At 44.7% G+C, this 20,551-nt stretch overlaps 2 protein-coding genes across 3 annotated transcripts in view; both read right to left on the reverse strand.

The window, feature by feature from the left end:
- UTP25 (UTP25 small subunit processor component) lies at positions 1 to 15,588 on the reverse strand. The gene is made up of 12 exons (XM_030499018.1): positions 15,418 to 15,588; positions 14,356 to 14,395; positions 12,951 to 13,200; positions 11,992 to 12,198; positions 9,793 to 9,881; positions 8,032 to 8,442; positions 6,797 to 7,016; positions 4,147 to 4,349; positions 2,912 to 3,094; positions 1,789 to 1,901; positions 1,124 to 1,369; positions 1 to 355 (listed from the first exon to the last, which is right to left on the reverse strand). The coding sequence occupies exons 1-12, from the start codon at positions 15,516 to 15,518 to the stop codon at positions 109 to 111; spliced, it is 2,310 nt and encodes a 769-aa protein (XP_030354878.1). The 5' UTR covers positions 15,519 to 15,588; the 3' UTR covers positions 1 to 108.
- Positions 14,378 to 20,551, reverse strand: part of MRPS10 (mitochondrial ribosomal protein S10) — an 18,189-nt gene continuing 12,015 nt past the window's right edge. Inside the window, exon 8 of one of the 2 annotated variants that reach the window (XM_030499023.1) lies at positions 14,378 to 14,395. The gene's annotated coding sequence lies outside the window, so the exon portion shown is untranslated. Of the gene's footprint in view, positions 14,396 to 17,212; positions 17,225 to 20,551 lie in introns of those variants that run through there. The other variant, XM_030499022.1, reaches the window with a different exon arrangement.

The raw sequence follows: 20,551 nt of genomic DNA on the forward strand, positions 1-20,551 counted from the left end.
TGAACAATTTCAACAGAATATTTAATAAAAGGGAGTGAGAAGTTTAATACTTAAAAAGCACCATCAGCAAGTGCATGAAGAGTAGACTGTAGGTCCATCCAATATCACTTATTCACTTTCTCCTGTCACAAAGAGGTGCACATTCTTCTTGGACTGCAGCATTTGAGCTGTGCGCTCTATGCCAACCACTGCAGCCAATTTCTGAGCATCATACTTGGAGTAGAGCACAGTACAGGTCCAAGTAGCATCCACTCCACTGCCTGTGGCCTTCATCATATTACAAATCTCACTGTAGAAGTGGGAGTATGTTGGTAACTCATAGAAAATGAGGTTCCTGATGCCTTTTATTGTATACCTGTAGTAGGAAAAAAAACCCCAAAAGTAATTTTACTACTAATTTTTACAAAATGTGCGTTTTGAACATCACTCCTGCATCAATTCTTCCAGTTCTTCCATCAGCTTCAATGCACAACAGCTGTAGCTCAACTCTACAAACCCTGGGTAGACTAAATTTAACACAAAAGTGGAATTTAAGGGGGGGATAATAATACTGCCAGGCACAATGACTTCTTCCAGAGTACAGACCACCACCAATTTCTGCAGATTTCAGCCTCTTGGATTTTAAGACACAGAAGCCTGATCAGACCAAGCTTCGTGAAACATTTTCTGCTAATACAAAAAGAAATGTTCCATTAGGAACTTCTAACCAGCCCCAGTCAGGATGCAGCAAATTTTCCAGGTGGCCTCAGCTTGCTGTATTGCATTATCAAACCAATTACATATCCTTTTCCAGAATCTTATGTAATTATTGGGGCACAGATGAACACAAATGAAAGGCACAATGAATCCCATTTTGCAGGCTATATGATCCTGGCCTGGCATCAGTGGAACTTGGCAGCACTTATGTTCCTGAATAAAGCCCCGTGCATACCAAAGCATTAGTCTCTGCAAAGGACTGCTGACTGCTGATTTTAAACTGAAAAGCTCTTAACTTCAGCCAAAGAAGTCCTCAGAGAGATCCAACAGATTCATAAAGCAATACAGCCCACCTATGATTAAGGTCAGACCCTACATCCAAAACAGCACAGACACAACTCGGGGGAAAACTTGATCCACAATTCACCTTTTGTAGAAGTGGAAGCGCTCAGTGAACAATAAGAACTGCTTCTCTCCCTTGAGGAAGAAGCGCCTCGCTCTGCAGACACCAGCCTTCTTGGTGTATTCACAAATGTGAGTAAAATTCAGCTCCTCTTTCTTGAAGTAGTTTCGAAGACGCACGTAGTCAAAATACGATGGAATGTAGATGAGCGTGTGTGACATGATGGCGTCGCGGTACTCAGGCAACACCTTGTCGATGAAGAACTGGAACCTCAGATAAGAAAACAAGTATGTTTTAACCAGAGTTAACATTTAGCTTTCCAATACTGATATGACCTCAAACAGGAATATCATCAGACAACAGATGACAGAAGATTTTGACTATAGTTTGCTGCCTTTAACTTCATAGGATTCCTACACGTGTAGAAGATAAAAGGCAAAGGCTTTATCAGTACTACACCATTCTGGTAAAGCCTGGTATTCCTTTCCCAGGCCCTATTCTCCAGTGCGTTTGGCAAGGAGAAGATCAGTCTTCCCTCCACCTCTGCAGAGCCTTGTCTGCATCTGGGCACTAATGAAGGCATACTTCTGTGCTGAAATCACACTGTGCCCTGCAGGAAATGATACACTCAACTAAATCTGAAATTGCAGTCATTAAGGCACAGCAGCATAGTCTGGAACAGAGAGTACCTTGTATCTATGACAGAAGTTGAACTTTCAGCTTCTAGCCTCCGAAAAACGTGAGGAAGCTGGACCACAACGTGGCTAATGGAGCCGCTGAGCGGTACGTTGCGGATGGCCACCTGTGGGAAGGAAGCAGGATGGATGTTTAGGGAAGCAGCATTTCAAAGGCAGCCACACTCCAGCTAGCTTTCTGCTCGTCACTCCCACCTGCAGCAGTGCACAGGCTGTTCTTAAGAGAGCTTCAGTACAAAAAACTACATTCCATATAGAATCATAGAATGGTTTGGGCTGGGAAGGACCGTAAGATCATCCAATGTCCTATGAGCAGGGACACCTCACACTAGAGCAGGTTGCTCCAAGCCCCTGTGTCCAACCTGGCCTTGAACACTGCCAGGGATGGGGCAGCCACAGCTTCTCTGGGCACCCTGTGCCAGCGCCTCAGCACCCTCACAGGGAAGAGCTTCTGCCTTAGATCTAACCTGAACTTCCCCTGTTTCAGTTTGAACCCATCACCCCTTGTCCTGTCACTACAGCCCCTGAAGAAGAGTCCCTCTCCAGCATCCTTGCAGCCCCCTTCAGACACTGGAAGGCTGCTAAACACATACCAGATATACACATACCAGATCTGTTAAATATACAGGACCACCACTTCTGCCCTGACTTCCATATATTTGAGATGGACAATGAAGGGTTTTACTTTTCTTGTTTCTTTCAAAGTAATAACGCTTCGTGCTTCTTATACAGCAGGAGAAAAAGAAAGGAAGAAGGCAAACCCTCCACTGCACAACAAAATAAATCAAATAAATAAACCCAGATAACTGGTGTGTGCCAAATTAAGAATAAAACAGAATCTGATTTCTGACATGAAGCAGCTACCCATGAAATATAAAAGGATCAAATAAGTATCGCTGCAAGAGAGTATTCTTCATGCTTTTGGCCCAGCATTAGAAATTGTTGTGCAGCATTATGGAGATTCAGACAGAAATATTTGGGTAACAGAAACGATTGGCACATAGACAGTCTTTCTGTCACTGAGTTATGGAATTTTTCCATGTGTTGGGTTTTCTGTTCCTCTCCCCTCCCTTAGGCCAGCATTTAAAGGAAGCATTCAGCTCCCCTGTGAACTCACCTGCCCCATGTAATTGAAGCAGTGTTTGTTGAAGACGGAGTTAAGCTGGGGGTCCTGCAGAGCGCTGAACAGCAGCGTCTGGCGGTAGTACCTGCACCAGTTATTGAGGTTCAGCATCCGCACCCGGGAGAAGTCTACCCCGTGGGACTCCAGAGGCAGCAGGTTCATGTGCTTCATCAGGTGCTGCGCAGAGAGATGGGAACACAGAGCTACTCACTGATAGCCTCACAACCGCGCTGCAAGAGCCTCAACAGCAGCGAGAAAGTGGGCAGGGATGAGCAAGACAGCACAGAATATAGAAACCAGTGGTGATCTCCCAGGACATGACTGAATGGAATTTATTGACCACAGCAAGAAGAAATGACTTGATTTCCCACCACAGAACTGAAAGCTACCATCTCTTCAGACATCAGTGACAGTCATCTCTGCTCCCAATCTTCTCCCATGGGACAAGTATAATGGATTTGGTTTTGGTATTAAAGTCAAAGGGCCCAAAGTTTCTGAACTAGAAGAAGCCCAAATGCAGTTCCCATCACATTCAGGGAGAGTTTGGGTGCAAGTGAAGGAACTCTCCCCATCGAATGATGCCTCAGACTGGCATTGCTGCTGCTGCATATGGAAGGCAGTTGCACCCAAAGGAAAAAAAACCTCAACAAACCAAAACCAAACCAACAGGAAACAGGCTCCAGGATTCATTCCTTGGACATTGAGTAGGCTCATGTGCCCTTCCTGGGACACCTTCATCTTCATACTGTCCAACTTTGGACATGACTAGTACTTAGCATCTCTGCAGTCAGTGGAGACAAGCCCCAGCTCCTACTACTTTCTGGAGGAACCTGAATTAGGATGTACAGATTCCTCGCACAGCTACAGTCTGACTGAGGCACTGGGCAGTCACACAGCTGGCATATTTTCTCCCAGATGTGATTAAAGGAATCATCATTTAATATTGTTCTGCAAGATAATTAAACCCGTCAAAAAATAGTGTCTGATGAAACATGCCTCTAAAGCACCAACTACTAAGATTTCTAGAGAACAGGTGCTGAATGCTACCAAAATCTGCAGAGAGAATATTCTTAGTATAAGGAAAATATCACAGTGGAGGGAGGAAAAAGAACAAGCATCCATGTCTGGCATCAAGTCAGTAAACATAGCAACACTGCTCGCTGCCAAAACTAAGTTCTATCAGACTAACAAAATACAGCGCAACACGAAAATCCATACAGACAACGCACCAGAACATGCTCCCAGTTCTGCATCAGGTAAATATCTGCTTGATCAATTATGAGAATTTCTATTGATGACAGAAAATCAAAATCTCTCTTCTTCTCCCCCTCTGCCCCGATGACAGTCCTCATTCCCAGGGGAGAGGCGATGATGATATCCGAGGAGTAAAACGGTGCATAGAGCCTCATGCTCTTCTGGAGAATCGCAACCCCTGCCCAACGACAAACAACAGCAGCTTCTTAGTTAAGGTCAATCATCAACCATATTCTTCCAGCAGGCTCTAACTGCAACTCCCTACATTCCCTCTCCCTTAACACATACCAATGATCAGAGATGGACAAAACCGATCTGTTCCAAACTCTCCTTTCCCTAAAAAATGCTTACCCATGCCCAGCTAACAAGCACTTGGCAGATTCTCATGGAGTTCAGCAAACTCTTTCAGTAGTACTTTTTTCCCCAGATTTTTCATAGCCTGGACAATATTTTTCAACTGAAACACATTTTTTTGTGATTTTCTGCTATAAAGGGGGATGAGGGGGCTAAGGAACGTAAGAAATAAAAAAAAAAGGATAAAAAAGGGCATAAATGATTAACTACTCCTTTCTCCCTAAATCCTAAACTTTGGTGTCTGCCATTAGGTCCTAGAGCACCTGTTACCTTCATGTGTCATGAAAGATTCAGTGTGGACCTCTTGACTATAAACTGTCTTTATCCACAAGGCCACAAGAGTGGCTACTAAAACTCAAAGGAAAAGGTTCTTCATGTTATGACAACTGAAAGCATAAGCTGCGGCACCTCCCGTATGGAGGCAGGCTGAGAACATTGGGGCTGTTCAGCCTGGAGAAGAGAAGCTGCGTGGAGACCTCAGAGCAGCTTCCAGTGTCTGAAGGGGGCTACAAGGGTGCTGGAGAGGGACTCTTCATCAGGGACTGGAGCGATAGGACAAGGGGTGATGGGTTCAAACTGAAAAAGGGGAAGTTCAGGTTGGATCTAAGGCAGAAGCTCTTCCCTGTGAGGGTGCTGAGGCGCTGGCACAGGGTGCCCAGAGAAGCTGTGGCTGCCCCATCCCTGGCAGTGTTCAAGGCCAGGTTGGACACAGGGGCTTGGAGCAACCTGCTCTAGTGGAAGGTGTCCCTGCCCATGGCAGGGGGTTGGAACTGGATGAGCTTAAGGTCCTTTCCAACCCAAACCAGGCTGGGATTCTACGATTCCCTTGCATTGCTTCTCACACCCCATGTTGCAGTGCACATGCCAAACTAGCTTACGTATCACCTCTCATGTTAAAGAAAGGAAAAGGAAAGGAATCAAAGGAATTTGTTTCCTGTGTTATAACTACATGGCAACATTGCTAGGACCCCCAGTTTTCTGATTTAAAAATCCAGGTATTCTGGCCCATATTCCAACCACCCATTACAGTCTGCCAACAAAGGTGTCACTTCAACTTCTCTCCCTCTCCGTGTAAAACCAACTGCCATGGGCACAGCTGGAGGCTGTCACACAGACAGCAACAGGGACCCCTCCATGATCTATTTTAACCCAATGATAAAAATGGTCCAAAAAACCCAAAAGGCACAATTGGTTGAATTTCCAGAAAGAAGATATCACTTCTCACAGTTTAACAACATCAAGTCTCTTTTTCTGTTTAAAAATGTGAAAGGGTGGTTTTAGTAAGGCATAATAAATGTGCTTTAAATGAGATCTTTGTGCAGAAGTAACAGGGTGTGAGGCACAGTAAGAAAGAATAATTATGCTGCTTCTATGATTTGCTTCTGCAAGTAACAGCCCTGAAAGGTTCTTCAAGCATTTCTTCACACCTAGGAAGTGGATCAAGCAGCCTGTGGTACGGGAGAGGACCAAAAGGAAAATTATTATGCTACTGAAAGTCAGATGCTCTCAGCCAGAGAGATACTCAGTGGGGAAGGAAGAAAGATTGAGTGGGACCTGCTCTCATCTTCCACTCCATCATGGAATTTCTTGGGATGTCAATTTATCTCTCAAGGAACAATAATTTCAAAAGCCTCTGATCTGCCAAGTTAGAAAAACTGCCTACTCACCATGGCAGCTCCAGGAAGCAAGCACTAGCTAATTCTCTGCATGCTGAGTTACTAAAACAGCATGAGATTATAATATTATGAAATAGCCTCAAATTTGCTACTTGTCCAACAGACTTGTTGGCTGCTCCTTTGCCTTCGTGAAAACCATGCGCAGCACAAGTAGAAAACCACTTTGCTCAATACTGAGCTTTACTTTTGTTCTAATCATTACCCATTACAAGAAACACTGTGAACTGGCTGATTAAACCCCAAAGTTTTGTTGGTTTCTTTTACACAGATGGAAGGCTTTGCAGCACAATCAAGGTTATACTCTTTAAAATGAAGTGTGGGCAATCTCACTACAATCAAGCGATCGCTGCATTTTAAGCAATACTGAACTTGATGTGAAAGTCATTACTTTTGGAGTTTCACTCCCTTTTTAAGTTCTGGTAAGGCAAAAAGAAGATTTTCAGAAAGATCCCAAGTTGCCAGTGCAAAACCAGCATGAACACCACAGAGCCTTGAGCCTCACCAGAACGTCCGGCCCTGAGCCAGACACTCAGGAAGAACTTGTTACTTCTCAGTTCTATATAAGGTAAAAATAATCTGCTGAGTAGATCATTACCAATTCTGAAGTGGTCATCAATGTTGCCAGCAAAGACAGCTTCGTAATCTTCAGGTCTTTTCAGGTTGGGGGGCTTCTCTTCTGGGTCAGAGCCAAACTCCCCTTTGAAGCGCTTTTTATTACTTACATCTATTTTTCTTTTCTCATTCACTTCAAGCAGATTGATGAAAATATGCACAATTCTCAAAGCACACTCCCTGAAGGGCACTATCATGAGTACCTGTGTAGATCAACAGTTACAACAGAATAACCCACAAAATACAAACACTTGCAGTTAACTCTGTGATAAGGAAAGATTTTGACTTAGATCTGCCCCTCTGGGGCATCCCAGCAATCAAAACAGAACAACTCTGACACGCAGTAAGGAGGGAGCATGCTCTGGGACACAGCGTGCTCATCAAGAGGTACTGGCCAGCAGCTCTATTTGGTTCCCCATCAGGGTACCATTACAGCAGAACTGAAAACTAAGCACGTTCTCCTGTTCTCCCCAACCCCCAAGCAAGTAATAGATCCCACCATACACAGCCACGGTCAGTGGCTGGCTCCTGGATGGGTGGCAAGAGCCTCTGCACAGCACTGTGAAATATAAGTATCTAACTTATATGGGGAGTCAACACCATAGCCCAACTTGTTCCACAGGCAGCTGGCACCACCAGTGACAAGCTAGCTGTTATTGAATCCACCCGCTTACCAACTAGAGGATGCTGTGAATCCAGGGAGCATTGGTTTGAGGCCCACTCCACCAGCTATGACAATGGGACTGGGATTCCCTGAGGCCTCCCGGGTACAGAAAGATCCTTCCACACAGGCAAGTGCTTACGGACAAAAAAATTTCTGGGACAGCCCACACTGGGTGACAGCCTACACTACTTGCACTAATACTGAAGACCCATGTGGAGGCACCTTCCGGTACTGGTAGATTTAGAAACAGAAACAGGAAAAAGTGACATGTCATTCTGTAGTGATAGGGGGACAAAGGAAAAGGTAAGTCAAACTAATGTCTCACAGAGCACAGAAACAAGCTGACCAACAACCCTGTGCTCACTACTTCTTGCAGGGCCACAGCAGATGACTTCCAGGCATGACAAAGGCATGTGGAAACCCCCATGCCCAGGAACATGTCACCTGAGAGAGCAGCAAGAGAAATAGTTCTGGATAAACTGCGAGGATGTTTATAGAGCTTGACCAGAAAGCCAGGGTGGGCACGGGGAATCACATTCATGAAGCTCTCTTACCTTAGGTCTAGTGAGCCCTTGATCTCTGTGGTCATCATTGTCAGCCCCTGGCTTCTGGTCTCGTTTTTTGGCATTGTTGCTGAGCACCTGGGAATTTGCCTTCAGAACATGGTTCAAGGCATGCAAGCAGTAAGCATGCCGGATTTCCTCTCCATTGGTTAAAGCATTTCTTTCTGGATAGAACAAGTCCCGGTATGTGTTCATGATAGAGAAGAGCTCTCTTTGTAATGGAGTAAGAAAGGCATCGCTTGGTTTATTCACTGAGGACAGAAATTGTTTATTCACTTTTGGCCAAGTGGATTCCAAAGGCTTGTGAAGATAAAGCTGTTTCACATCAACTTCTTTGTCTGCTTTCAAAGTTTTGGGTTTCTCCAACGTGGAAGAAAACGTCAGTTGGCCCAGCCTTGGCCACTGGAAAAAAACCACAAGCCAACAAAACCAAAGCAGTCAGATGTAACAAACTTAGTGCACGTAGAAGCACAGCACCACAGCTGGCACTTCAATCAAGTTCATGAAATTTGAGAAATCATCTTTTCATAATACAAATCAAACCCTTTTTTTTTAATATGCAGTCTCTTGTAGAGCCTGCCAGGGTAAATAACAATACACTCGAGCTCAGCAGATCTGCATGTATTTTGCAGTGGTGTGTCTGTAACTGTCCTCATTTTACAGATGAGAAAACTGAGGAAAAGGAAGGATGACATTTCTGCCTAACCCGTGCAGCACATCAGGGACGAGAGTCTGACCACACTTACAGATCAGCCGCACTGAGGTATGTATTTTGTTTAAAGATGAGAACAGAACCCCACTAGGGAATAAATCCAGAAGTCGTGATTCAGTTGCTAAATGCAATCTGAGTCTGCCTGATTTTGAGAACAAAACTATCAGTGTAGTAGGAGAAAACTAAACTTTAAGCCTCCTGCCATGCAAGTTGTCCCTACCTATCTCTGTAACATAACTACACCAAGTTAGGCAAAGATTTATCACACATTGCTTCAGGTGGCACTGGTATTTTTGGCCACCCTATTCCAAAAAGGAAAGAAAAAAAGAGTTAAACAAATCACAGCTTTCTCTCCGACTGACTACCCATTGGATATCTTCCAGGGAGTGTCACCCAGCATATGGCTGACCAGAATGCGAGGCAACTCTCCAAAACAAAATCGGATGTGAAAAAGTTTGGAAGCAAAGGTTTGTCTAAAAATGAGTAGTTTGAAAACCCATGTTCTCTCTCAAGCAATGAGGTGGTTTTCTGGTACTAACACTTCTAATACTGGAAATAACAGGTGAAGTAACGTGTCAGATTGCCCTTTATGGGCTTGTCAACGCATACAGAGATGCAGCCATCTCGAAGAACATGGAAGTGTACCACAAGTGCTTTTAAGACTGTATGTGCTCACCTCACGAGTTCAGTTACAGAGCACATCCCTGGCAGTGTGCAGTTACCACTCAGAAACCAGCCCTGCTCCTGGCTGGAGTCAAGAGCACTAAACCTATGGGTTTGAGACCACAGCTCAAACTCTGAAGCGATGTTTCTCAGACCTGTTGCCTTACGCCTACATAATGGCAGATTTCAGATTTCAACTCTCGCCCAGCACTAAGCGAAGAAGAAAACACTTCAGCAACAACAGAGTGACAAAATCTTGACAATCCCAGTGCCAACAGCTAATAATAACAATTATGAATCGACTTCACTTGCATAAAAAAAAAGGACTATTTTAATCCCGGATTTAGGAGCTCTGGATGGCTACAGAACACTGTTACCTGGCTTTGACTTGAAGTTTTAGGAAGCGTAGACATTTTTTCTATGTCTTTTTCTTGGAGTTCTTTGTCCATGTGCTGTTTAAATGGATCTATTTATAACAACAACAACAGAAAAATATCCTGAGAACTATGTAGCTAATACCAGAAGCAAATTTCAGAATCCATTTGCAAATGAGACAAACAATTTCCATGCTGGCCAACATCACAGTTAGAACTAGTTATTTCAAAGCACTTGGAGATGAGAGGAAGGATGTCAAATTCTCTCTACAAGAACAGAGAGAACAGATTTGACAGATTGCTTAAAAAATAAAAAAAAAGCAGCACTTATGGAAGTACTAGAACTTTCAATCACAAAACAAATGTTGGACAGGAAAGCAATATATAGCAGAAAACACTGTGGCAATTTTCTGCCTTAAGCTCTGACACATCCATCCCTTGCAGGTGAAATAGGCTGTCAACAGTAAAGACTTCAAGTGAACTTACTGCCCTTCTTAATTTATAAACAGTTCTGCCCAGGGCTTTGCATCTGTGGTCAATGATATAAGTACAGTGCGTGATAAAGCACAGAAAGATTAAGTGGGTTTTGGGAAGGGAGGCAAAAAGTGCCTGAAGTGAGTAAAAGTCTGATTTATCTAATCAGCATTTCTTTCTGGAAAGGCAAGGAAAGGAGGGGCAGGGAACTGTAAAATCATGCTGTATTCAAAGATACTGGCATGCACAGAGTCACATGCAAAGCTTATTTTGAAACCCAAGCCCTGTATACTGCTTGCAGCACAACAGCACTCACTGCACAAAGCAAACCAACTAGAGAACACTAGCGCTTGCCAACAGATCGCTAGCCCACATGCAAGTTACCCAGGCCAAAGTCAAGACAATTGCTCATCATGACACTGTTAGGAAAGTCTTCCCAGCAACACAAATGAACAGGGTATCATTTAATTGTAATACAGGCTCTCTCTTCAGTTAAGTTTCATGGATTTCAGCATTTGTCAGGCAAAGTACAGGGAATAGAGTGAAGCATTTTCAGGAATTCTAGTGACCTGAGGACCAGAGGAGAAATTTGTCCCCTTTCTGCTATGTTACATGACTCATTTTCTGTAATGAATTATAAAGCCACCTCCAAGCTACAGGAACCCACTGAAAAGTAGTGCATCATTTATAGGCTGAACAAAGCTGTTAGGATACTTAGCATGCAGTTGGAGAGCTACAGTTCTCATTAAAATGCAATGCCAACAGCCTAAGTAATATTCTCATGGTAACAAGAATGAGCTGTTTTTTCTATCACATGGCCCTTTGATGCTTCCACACATTTCATGTATCAGCAAGGCTGCCTCCCAAATCCAATGGCAGCTGCTGCTCCAAGATAACAAGCCAGCATCACTAGGGATGCTACAACACATATTTCTCTCTCTCAAACTGTGCCATCTGATATTAAAACCAGAGAGCATGAAATACAAAAAGAAGCTCTGCAGGTGCCAACATGTGGTGTATCCCCGAACGCGTGCACACAGGTATTTGTATCACACATGGTGGGATGGCTCCATCACTGGAGCTCTGATTGTACCCATCAGCACACTGGGTTCTGGGCTACGCTCTCAGAAGGTACCACACATGCTCCACTGATGCCTCATGCCTTCCTGGTCCTGGTGCAGTTGGACCCCTCTGTGTCACCTTCAAAACTGACAGAGAGCCTGACCATTTGTCTCAATTATTATGGCTGGCCCAAGCTTCTGAGAAACTTCACCTCTGCCTCCACTGAGTTGTGAAGGATGCCCTCGCAGGTCAGCTCTGTGATTATCTCCTGTGCTCTCTGTGCCAAGAATATCTTCCAAAGTCAAGTGCAAACTTGCAGGGCCCTTCATATTACACTAGCTTTTTATACTACTATTAAAGCAACAGAACACATTAACACCCTCCATGCACATTTCTAGCTCCTGATACTTCAAGCTTTACTGATCATAACAGAAACTCCACACAAATCCCAGTCCACAGGGGCTGCAGAAACAAATGGTTCAGCTATACAGCTGCATTAGCGTTAAGCATTCCCTGTGTAATCAGCTCACATGTGGGCAACACAATGAATAACGCAGCAGAAAAACTCAGAAGCTCTATAGCGTATCATTAGGCATCTGATAATTCACACGTTTACAGATCCTCCTCTAGAGGCAGATCACTGAAGACAAACACACAGTGTTTTACCTTCTGAAAAAGCTTGTGAAGAACTGCCGTCTCTCTTATCTGCATTGCAATCTCCACTCTCCTCTTCCATGAAATTGGTTTCCAAGCTAAATTCAGATTCATGTTTCACATCAGTGAACTCCTCAGTTACTCCATGACCAGGGCCACGAGAGGTATCTATGCCATCAGCCTGCTCCTGGCTGAGCATCTGCTCTGCTGTGTCTGTAGCTGTGAAGGGTTAGAGAGAGAAATGGGTTATATTCTCCTGGAAAAGTCACTGTGTGTAGCTACCTCTTGCTAGCTAGGCTTTTCCTTTCTCTCCCAATGCTCTATCCAAAGAGATAAAAGCAGGCTTTGTATTCCATGGTCATGATGACTTTTGACTAGCATGCCAAATGTTACATAATACACAACATGAGTTTCCCCAGAGAAAATGAAAGAAAGAACCTATTTAGGGAATATAAGTTTTAGTTTCCAAAGACCTCAAATACCTGAAAATAATAAAAAGTTGTCTCCTCTCTCCCAGAATTTCTTAGCAGTCTTTATGAATAAGGATGCTCGCCATAAAGGAGGAGGTTTCTTTCCAATTTCCACATTTTTTCCTCTGCTATAAGGCAAACCTTTCCCTCCTCTTGGCGGCAGCAGCCAAGGCAGATGCTGTGTGAGAGAACAGCTTGCATCTCCCCTGAGTGGGTGAGAACCCCTGGTGTGCTGCTCCATGTGGATTTCCTCTGTGCTGCCGCCCAAACAACATCTGAGGAAGCAGCAGTGGGCTGTCAGCTGGGAAATAAGCACAGCTACCCTCTCCCCTGCTGAATCCTTCAGCAGCCACACAGAGGCAATGGAGCAGCAGTAGCTCCAAGCCAGAAGAGCGCCCAGCCAACGAGCCAGCCTACATCAGGATCCTGGCTAAAAACATACCTTACTCAGACTTCCTAACTGCAACAACATTTACCAAAGCATGCGAAAAGACAAACTACCTTCTTCCTGCTCTGGTACATCATTCCGATCTTCTCCACCTCCATCTGCTTCTCTGGTCTCCTGGGACCCTTCGCTGTCCATTTCTGTCTCACTTTCCTCAGCTTCTGATTCACTTTCATCTTCCTCCTCCTCCTCACTCTCAGACTCAGGAGAGGTCTTCAGGGTAGCCAGGAGCTTATGATATACAGAGACCTGTTCCACTTCAGTCTCCGAATCGCTTTCCGCACTCGATTTATCAGAATTGTCAGACTGGAAGGGAAAACACCAGTGTAACAGCAACACTCCATTAGCCACAAGGCAAATACCCTCACCTCTAGCTCCAGTGTTACGTTTTCCCACTCCCATCCCACCCTTATGCAGATGGAATTTTTCAAAAGTCACCATTTTATGTGAACAGTTATGGTGAACACCTCCACTTAGCCTTCGAAAGCATCTTTGTTGACTTAGGCTGACGTGCCTCGCTCTGCACTGATTTAAGAGCATCACAAAATGTGGTTCTTTCAGTCTCATCTGAGTGAGTACATTTGATCTCCACTGACAAGGCATTTACTGAACTGGCCCACACACAGAACAGCAACTGCAGAAGGGCAGACATATGAGGGACAGAGTGCACCGAAAATGCTTCTGGCTTTTAAGGAGGGTGACACAGCTGCTGGTTGACAATAGTGCACTGGGCAGTCGGTCAGGTTTGGCTCAGCTCCAAAGCTCTAACCTTCAAACAAGCCAGACATGGGGCCAGTTCTGTCCTGGGCTAGCACAAACCAACAAGTACACCAGGTTATACTCAGAATTAGAGTAAAACCAGGAGTATAAGCACAGCACCATTTACTCCTTTCTTAATTCCTTTCAGCTCCAAAAGGCAAAACCAGTAAATAAGATACTAATGCACAAAATTGCTAAAGGAAACAAATGAACCAGAGTAAGTAATTTTTCCACACTGAAACTTTGAAGTCTTTTAATAAACTGAAGATAAAGGAGGTTACCAAATCCTGACTGAAGGAAAAGTAAAGCACTGGCAATCTGAGGAAGAGGAATGAGCATATTTCGTTGTTCAATAGAGAATGAAACGCCCCCTAACCCACGCAACACTAAGCTATTAACATTATTAAAACAACTTCAAGAATGATTTACTTTCCACTGTGACGAAGTAAAATGCAAACCCCCAAGAACAGCTGTGATATTTCCTGCTGCTTCTGCCCTCTCATGGTATTACTTTTGAGTCTACAGACACCACAGAGAACAATTCAGAACTACACAAAAATGACATTGATTTTTTACTCCTGAACAGAGGTTTTCTAAAATGAACTTCATCAGCCTGAATAGCTTGGTAAGATAAAATGCCAAGTGTTTCACTTCACTGGACAACACAAGCACTGAAGTAAGGAAGAAATAAAAATCTATTACCAGGTCACAGATTTGAGTTGCTTCTGGTCTTCCAGGAACCCTGAAAAGAAAGCACTTAAATATCTTACTCTGTCAACGATGTTACACACAGGATGAAAGAGATAGATGAGGGGGAGAAGGAATCGATGCACTATACAAGCCTTAGAAAATGTAAAAGCAAGCATAAAATTAAAGCGTTACACAATTAAGAAAAGAGACTCAGCACTTACCCTGAGAGGTTACCCTCTGAGGTGATACTACACTCTGTACATGAAGCCTAAGCGCTCAAGTATTATAACTGATCAAGAAGTGAAATGTTTCAAAGCAGAATGTGGTGTTAATCGGAAGATGAGAATCTAAGGAATCTAAGGAATCTAACTACATAGGTAGTTCATACAACAAAGTTAGACAGAGCAAGAGCCTACCTCTATCTCTAAAAATTGATCTGTGAAGTGGGAAAACAGACACATACCACAGGGAAACCAGCATTAATTAACCAATGTGGGGACTGTGATTCTGCAGACAAGACACTACGTGCTGGGCCTGAGCTAACCTCAACTCTTTCCTTAGCACTATTTCCCTGCTACTAAAGGCATGTAACGTTAAACACAAGAGGGGACCTGGGCAGCCCCATCCTCGCAGGCTTTCAGACTTTACAGCAGCACCACATCACACAGCGTTTGGACTAAACAGCTCATTCCTTTCAAGTTTAGGTGGGGGTCCAGCAGCGTGGTGCCCTTTCTGACAGACAGGCATCTCGCTGAGGAGGCCGAGGAAGCTCACACGAGCTCTCCAGTGCTATATTTTCGCGGCCTTTACGAGATCAGAACGGGATGTGGTACAAGCGGAGGGAAAGCTGGAGCCCTGGCCAGCCAGGGACCGCCCCAGGGTGAGAGCAGGAGTCCCGCTTCCCAGGACAGGCTGCGGGCTGCACAAGAACACTTCACCGCGTTCGCTGCCCACATTTCGTGCCTTCCCTCCTCCTTTCGGGCTCGCACCCGAGCGCAGCGCAGCCGCCCCTCCCCTTGTCCCCCCAGGGGAGCTCCGAGGGGCAGAGGCGGCGGCCGGGCGCCCAGCACTCACTTGTCGTGGAAGGGGTGCTCCTCCCCGAACTGCCGCAGGTGCTGCTTCTGCTTCTTGCTCAGCCCGCGCAGCAGCGCCCGCCCGCCGCGCCGCTTCCCCATGCCGGACCGCCGCCGCGCTTTACGGCAGCGCTCGTGGCGCGCCGCTGTCGCGCTGCCGCACGGCAGTGCCGGGGCCGGCGGCTGGAGGGAGGCGCCCCGGGCTCTGCGGCGGGCGGGAGCCGCGGCGCGGCGGCACACCGGCGGCACATCGGCGGCAAAGCGGTGCCGCCGGCCCGCTCCCACGGCTGCCCGGTGCTCGGGAGCCAGGGAAGTGTAGGGCAAGGAGAGCAGGTCGGGGTGGCACCACAGATGGAGAAGAGCCGCTGCTTGTCTCTTCGCTGCAACCGCAGCAGCTGGAGGTGTGTCCCTGTGCGCTGCATCCACTGCAGCTGGAGGTGTGTCCCTGTGCGCTGCATCCACTGCAGCCGGAGGTTTGTCCTCTCTACCATATCCACTGCAGCGGGAGGTTTGTCCCTCTGCACTGCAGCCGGAGGTTTGCCACGGGACGGTATGATCATGATGTTTCCCCACCAATACATTTGGGGTAGGATCAGGCAAGCGCTATTTCTGCTCTGGAAGCAGTCATCAAGAGGAAGCGCTGAGCAAATAACATTTAACATTAATGTGGTGCTACTTCTGATCTCTAGGTACAGAAGCAGCAACAAGCTAAATGGAACCCAACCTACCCTGGAGACTGATCCTCTGCGTGCAAAGCGGCATATTCTCCTAGATGTTACTTGAGCTATAGCAGCTTCCTGAACTGCCCTAGAACCCAGGGTACTTTGCAAAAAGTTGTGTTTTCAGGGAAAACTCCTGCAGTAAGGCTGGAGGAAGAGGAGGAGGAGGAGAGGCCCAGCAGAAGTTCTTATTGTTCAGATTGCTTTAACCTAAAAGGTACAATGAAAAGCTCCAAATGAAATCACACTGAATCCTGGATCTTCCAACGTCTCCCTGGTCACTGCTGTATGGGTGAAGTTCAATGCTGCTTTAGCATGTACAAAGATGTACAATCCCCCAGAAACCACCTGACATTATGCCAAATAAGAAACCAAATTCAAGTCCATGTTTTCACTTTTAAGTTCTTTCTCTTCCCGATATCCCTGTGTTCCTGTGTGACCCAGCACAAACTCCTCTGACTGCTCGCAGGGGCAGGCAGGTTGGTGGGTGCACGCAGAGCCCGCCTGGTGCTCCCGACATCATTCCTGGTGCTCCTGAAGTCATCCCTGCAGGCAGGAGCAGGCAGAGGAGCCATCCCCTCTCTTGCTGAGTGGCACCTGGGTATCCCAGGGCTGTACAACCCGAACAAGCAGTGGGGAAAGGGAAACACAGCGGGAGTGCTGCACGTGGCTCCCTGGAGGCTCTCCCCACAGCTTCTCCACAGCTCTGGTGTAAATGAAATCCAGTTGCCAAGCACTCCCTCGCCTTCACAGTTTGAAAGCAAGCTGCGAGCTGAACTGGCATTTCTGAACAAGTGAAATTCTGTGATGTACCCTGCAGCTCCCAGTTGCTAGCATGGTAATGTAGCACTGACAGTGCTCTTTCTACAGATCTCCTAAGTGCCAGCATCTTTGATTCCAGCAATCATACTGGAAAGAAAACCAAGGCAAAAACCTTGAATTACTTGTGATCTGGTTCTGCTGCCCTAATTCTGTCAGCAGCCCTGATTAAACCCTGTCAGCAGCAATCTGCTGCTGCTACCTGTGTACCTTGAGCACTTGTATCTGTGTGATGTGTTCCAGAGACACATGGGTTATAAAAGCTGATTCCTTCTCCACTAACCTGAAGGTAAGCGGCTCCTCACTGCTAGCTTACTGCCTTCATTCTTCTGTCTCATTTCAGGCAGCAATGCAGCAGCTCTTTTATGCTTTCTTCATCCCTCCTGTTCTACTTTTGCCTTTTCCCTTGCGAGATGCCAGATTTTCATTTTAGTCTATGGTTTTAATTATGTAATAAATGTACTGGAATAATGGAGTAAATGTATCGCTCACTCTCTTTTCCTCTCCACATGCACAAATGGAGAGCTAAATCATTTTGCTGTAAGTTACTCAGGCAGTGTAAGTTACACCATGGACTGTAGCATATACGTTATAAAGCTGATTTACTATATTTACTTGATGTATTTACCCTGTTTTGTGGCATACAAGAAAAGAAAGATGCATAACTCAAGATACTGGCTTGAAGCAATGTGAAGGGCTAAGAGAGGAGTTAATTTCTTCCTTCATCTTAGCCTACCCTTGCTTCACCTTCTCTGTTGCCTCTTTCTAGACATCCCTCCAGGTAACAGCTGGCACTACACAAAGATAACTACTTTGATGTTGCCTTGATGTGCTATTTGCATAAATGTAGAGAATAACAAGAAAATGAATACCAGTGAAAATAACAAAGCAGAGCCCTGACCAAATACAGTGTTTGGCAGCTGCTGACTCGAAATATAAAATGAAATTTATCATGAAAAAACCCCAAAACTTTCCGCTTGCTCACAGGCTACTTAACATAACTGGTCCTCTGTACAAGACCACGAGCACTTCTGGAGCCAGCCTGGCTCCAGGACTGTCAGGATGGGGCATGACTTTCTTGGTGAAAGAATGACTCTATTCTCCAGGCTAACACAATCACCCTTGGAAGCCAACTGAGGGGCTATGCTGAGCTATGAAAGAGCAGAGCATGGCTGTATTTAAGGTGACAGAGTTTTAAAACTCCTTTTTCCCTCCCTTTCTGGAATTCATGATCAACAAAAAGTTATTCAGGCAAATATTTTTTACTTCTATATGCAAGTTTCTTGTTTGTTTAGTCTTAATTTAGCTAAGAACAGAACTGCTGGGTACTTTTGTATTAAACATCTGTTCTCAACCAGCCAGATTTAGCCTAATATTCTTATTTTGCTGATGGAAACTAAGTTTAGAAACTGCTTTGCCACTGCTTTTGTTTTTCTTTTTGCCAGTGTGAGCTGTATTTCAAGCTCACACTTGATGGTGTTGAAAATCAAGCTGCAATTCTTTCGGCAATAAAATGGCTGAGATGTTTACTGAACCTTTAATTCCTTACACCGTGGTTACTATAATGTATTGGTACCATTAACTTAGTATTCTTTAAAGAACTACCAAGCTAACACACTGAAAAAATATGGGATATGGAGAAGAACATAGCATCTTAAATGTAATGTCTCTCAAAAGGTTTTGGGGGGGAGCATTTTAGAAAGATCCAAGGTACATTAACCATAACATAAGCTGCCTGAATCCATGTGTTGCCTATAGCAACATTAGCTTAAAAACTCCCAACCCCACAAACATTTACGTGGAAGCATTTATAATACAACAGCTACATGTTACCTGCCAGCTTGGTGGACATGTGCATTGCAGCTTGTGTGCCAGAAATGGGAAACTGAAGGTGAAAGAAGGGAATGAAGACACAGCCCTAAGCCTCCTGTGGCCACCCATGAAAATGGGTATGTTCTTTTCAGCATTCCAAGCTAGTTCTGCAGTGCATCCATGCCTGGTTTGCTGAAAATGGATTGGAGAGAGGAGGTCAGGCCAGGTTCTCCAAGCCTGGGTACCCTGCATCGGGACAGGCTATCAAGTGTTTCAAAGTGAATGTCTAGATTTGAATGAGATGCTAGAGAAAAGAGCAGACGCATCTGTATTATGACTTTCTCTGCTTCTGGGTGGGTGCTAACGTTAGGGAAGAATTTCTCAGTTTAGAATTGATCCTGTTTCAAATACTAGAATTCATTTTTCTTCCAAGTCATTACTGAACTAATCTATGGGTTTATTTTTTTATGTTCCCTCTTGGATAATGCAGAATGATAGTTTTGGTCTCAAAGTTTCACCACTGCATTTGATTTTTGATGGCAAACTAAACCTTCTACTGTAATTTCTTAGCAGCACGACCACCACAGGCTAAAGCAGCTCTAACCAGTTCTAGGTATTTGAAGTTGCTGTACATGTTTGAAGTCATCTTGGTGTTAGTTATGATGGTGCTGTGTCTCCACAATGTAGATACTTTAACTTTCTCTGAGCAAAAGGTGAAACCTTTGTACTCCAGTGGTTTAGGGGAAAAGCCTTATAAATATTTTCAGTAACTAACACAAAAAACCCTATTATTTTGAACTGGAAGTTCTTTACTGTGAGGGTGGTGAGGCACTGGAACAAACTGCCCAAGGAAGTTGTGAATGCTCCATCCCTGGCAATGTTCAAGGTCAGGCTGGACAGAGTCTTGGGTGACACGGTTTAGTGCGAGCTGTCCCATGGCAGGGGGTTGGAACTAGATGATCTTAAGGTCCTTTCCAACCCTTACTATTGTATGATTCTATGATTCTAATACTGAAGCCAAGAAGAGTTAGTATTTACATGGCAGGAAATGAATCATTATCACTCATGAAAGATGAGTGATAATAATGTGCTGATGTATGAAAGCCCTTGCATCAGCAGATGTGATACACTGTGGTTTTTGATACTCGAAGTGGTACTTTATTGAAGTAGAAAGAAGAAAACGTGCACTTTTTAACTATGATTTTTCTTCTAATGCGGCAGCGTTTCCAAATAAAGGTCTTTTCTTTGGGAGACCTAGGAATTTCAGATTGAACAGAGACAGCAACTTCTTTTTCAGAGGGATGCAAAACCCCAAATCCCATAATGCTTTGCACACAAAAGCATGTAGAAAAATGTTATAGAAATGTGCTGTGTGCGCTCACCTGGACTAATAAACTACTTGGATTAAAAGGGTTTCCCATATTCTTGCTGTAAATGAAATATCTCATTCCTGTATCTCAAAGAAACTGGGTCAGTTGAGGCACTGAATATACATGGGCACACAGTGGTACACCCATTCCCTGGTGCATTGATACAATGTCACACGAGCATCTTGGAGGGCCTTAGGGATTTGTCATGGTTGGCTTATGAATTACTGTCAGAAATTCAACTTTCTAATTTGAAGAGACTGATATTAGACTCTGCCTGTTTTAGTGCAGTTTGATCTAAGACAAGAGCAGACTTGAAGCACTTAACTACAGCTTTATATTACACTCCCTTGGAGTGGCTGTATTTTCTATGGAATAAAAGACATAGCAGTTAACTTCCTGGCACATGAAATGTGGA

This window comes from Strigops habroptila, chromosome 10 (genome assembly GCF_004027225.2).
Source record: "Strigops habroptila isolate Jane chromosome 10, bStrHab1.2.pri, whole genome shotgun sequence".
NCBI lineage: Eukaryota > Metazoa > Chordata > Aves > Psittaciformes > Psittacidae > Strigops > Strigops habroptila.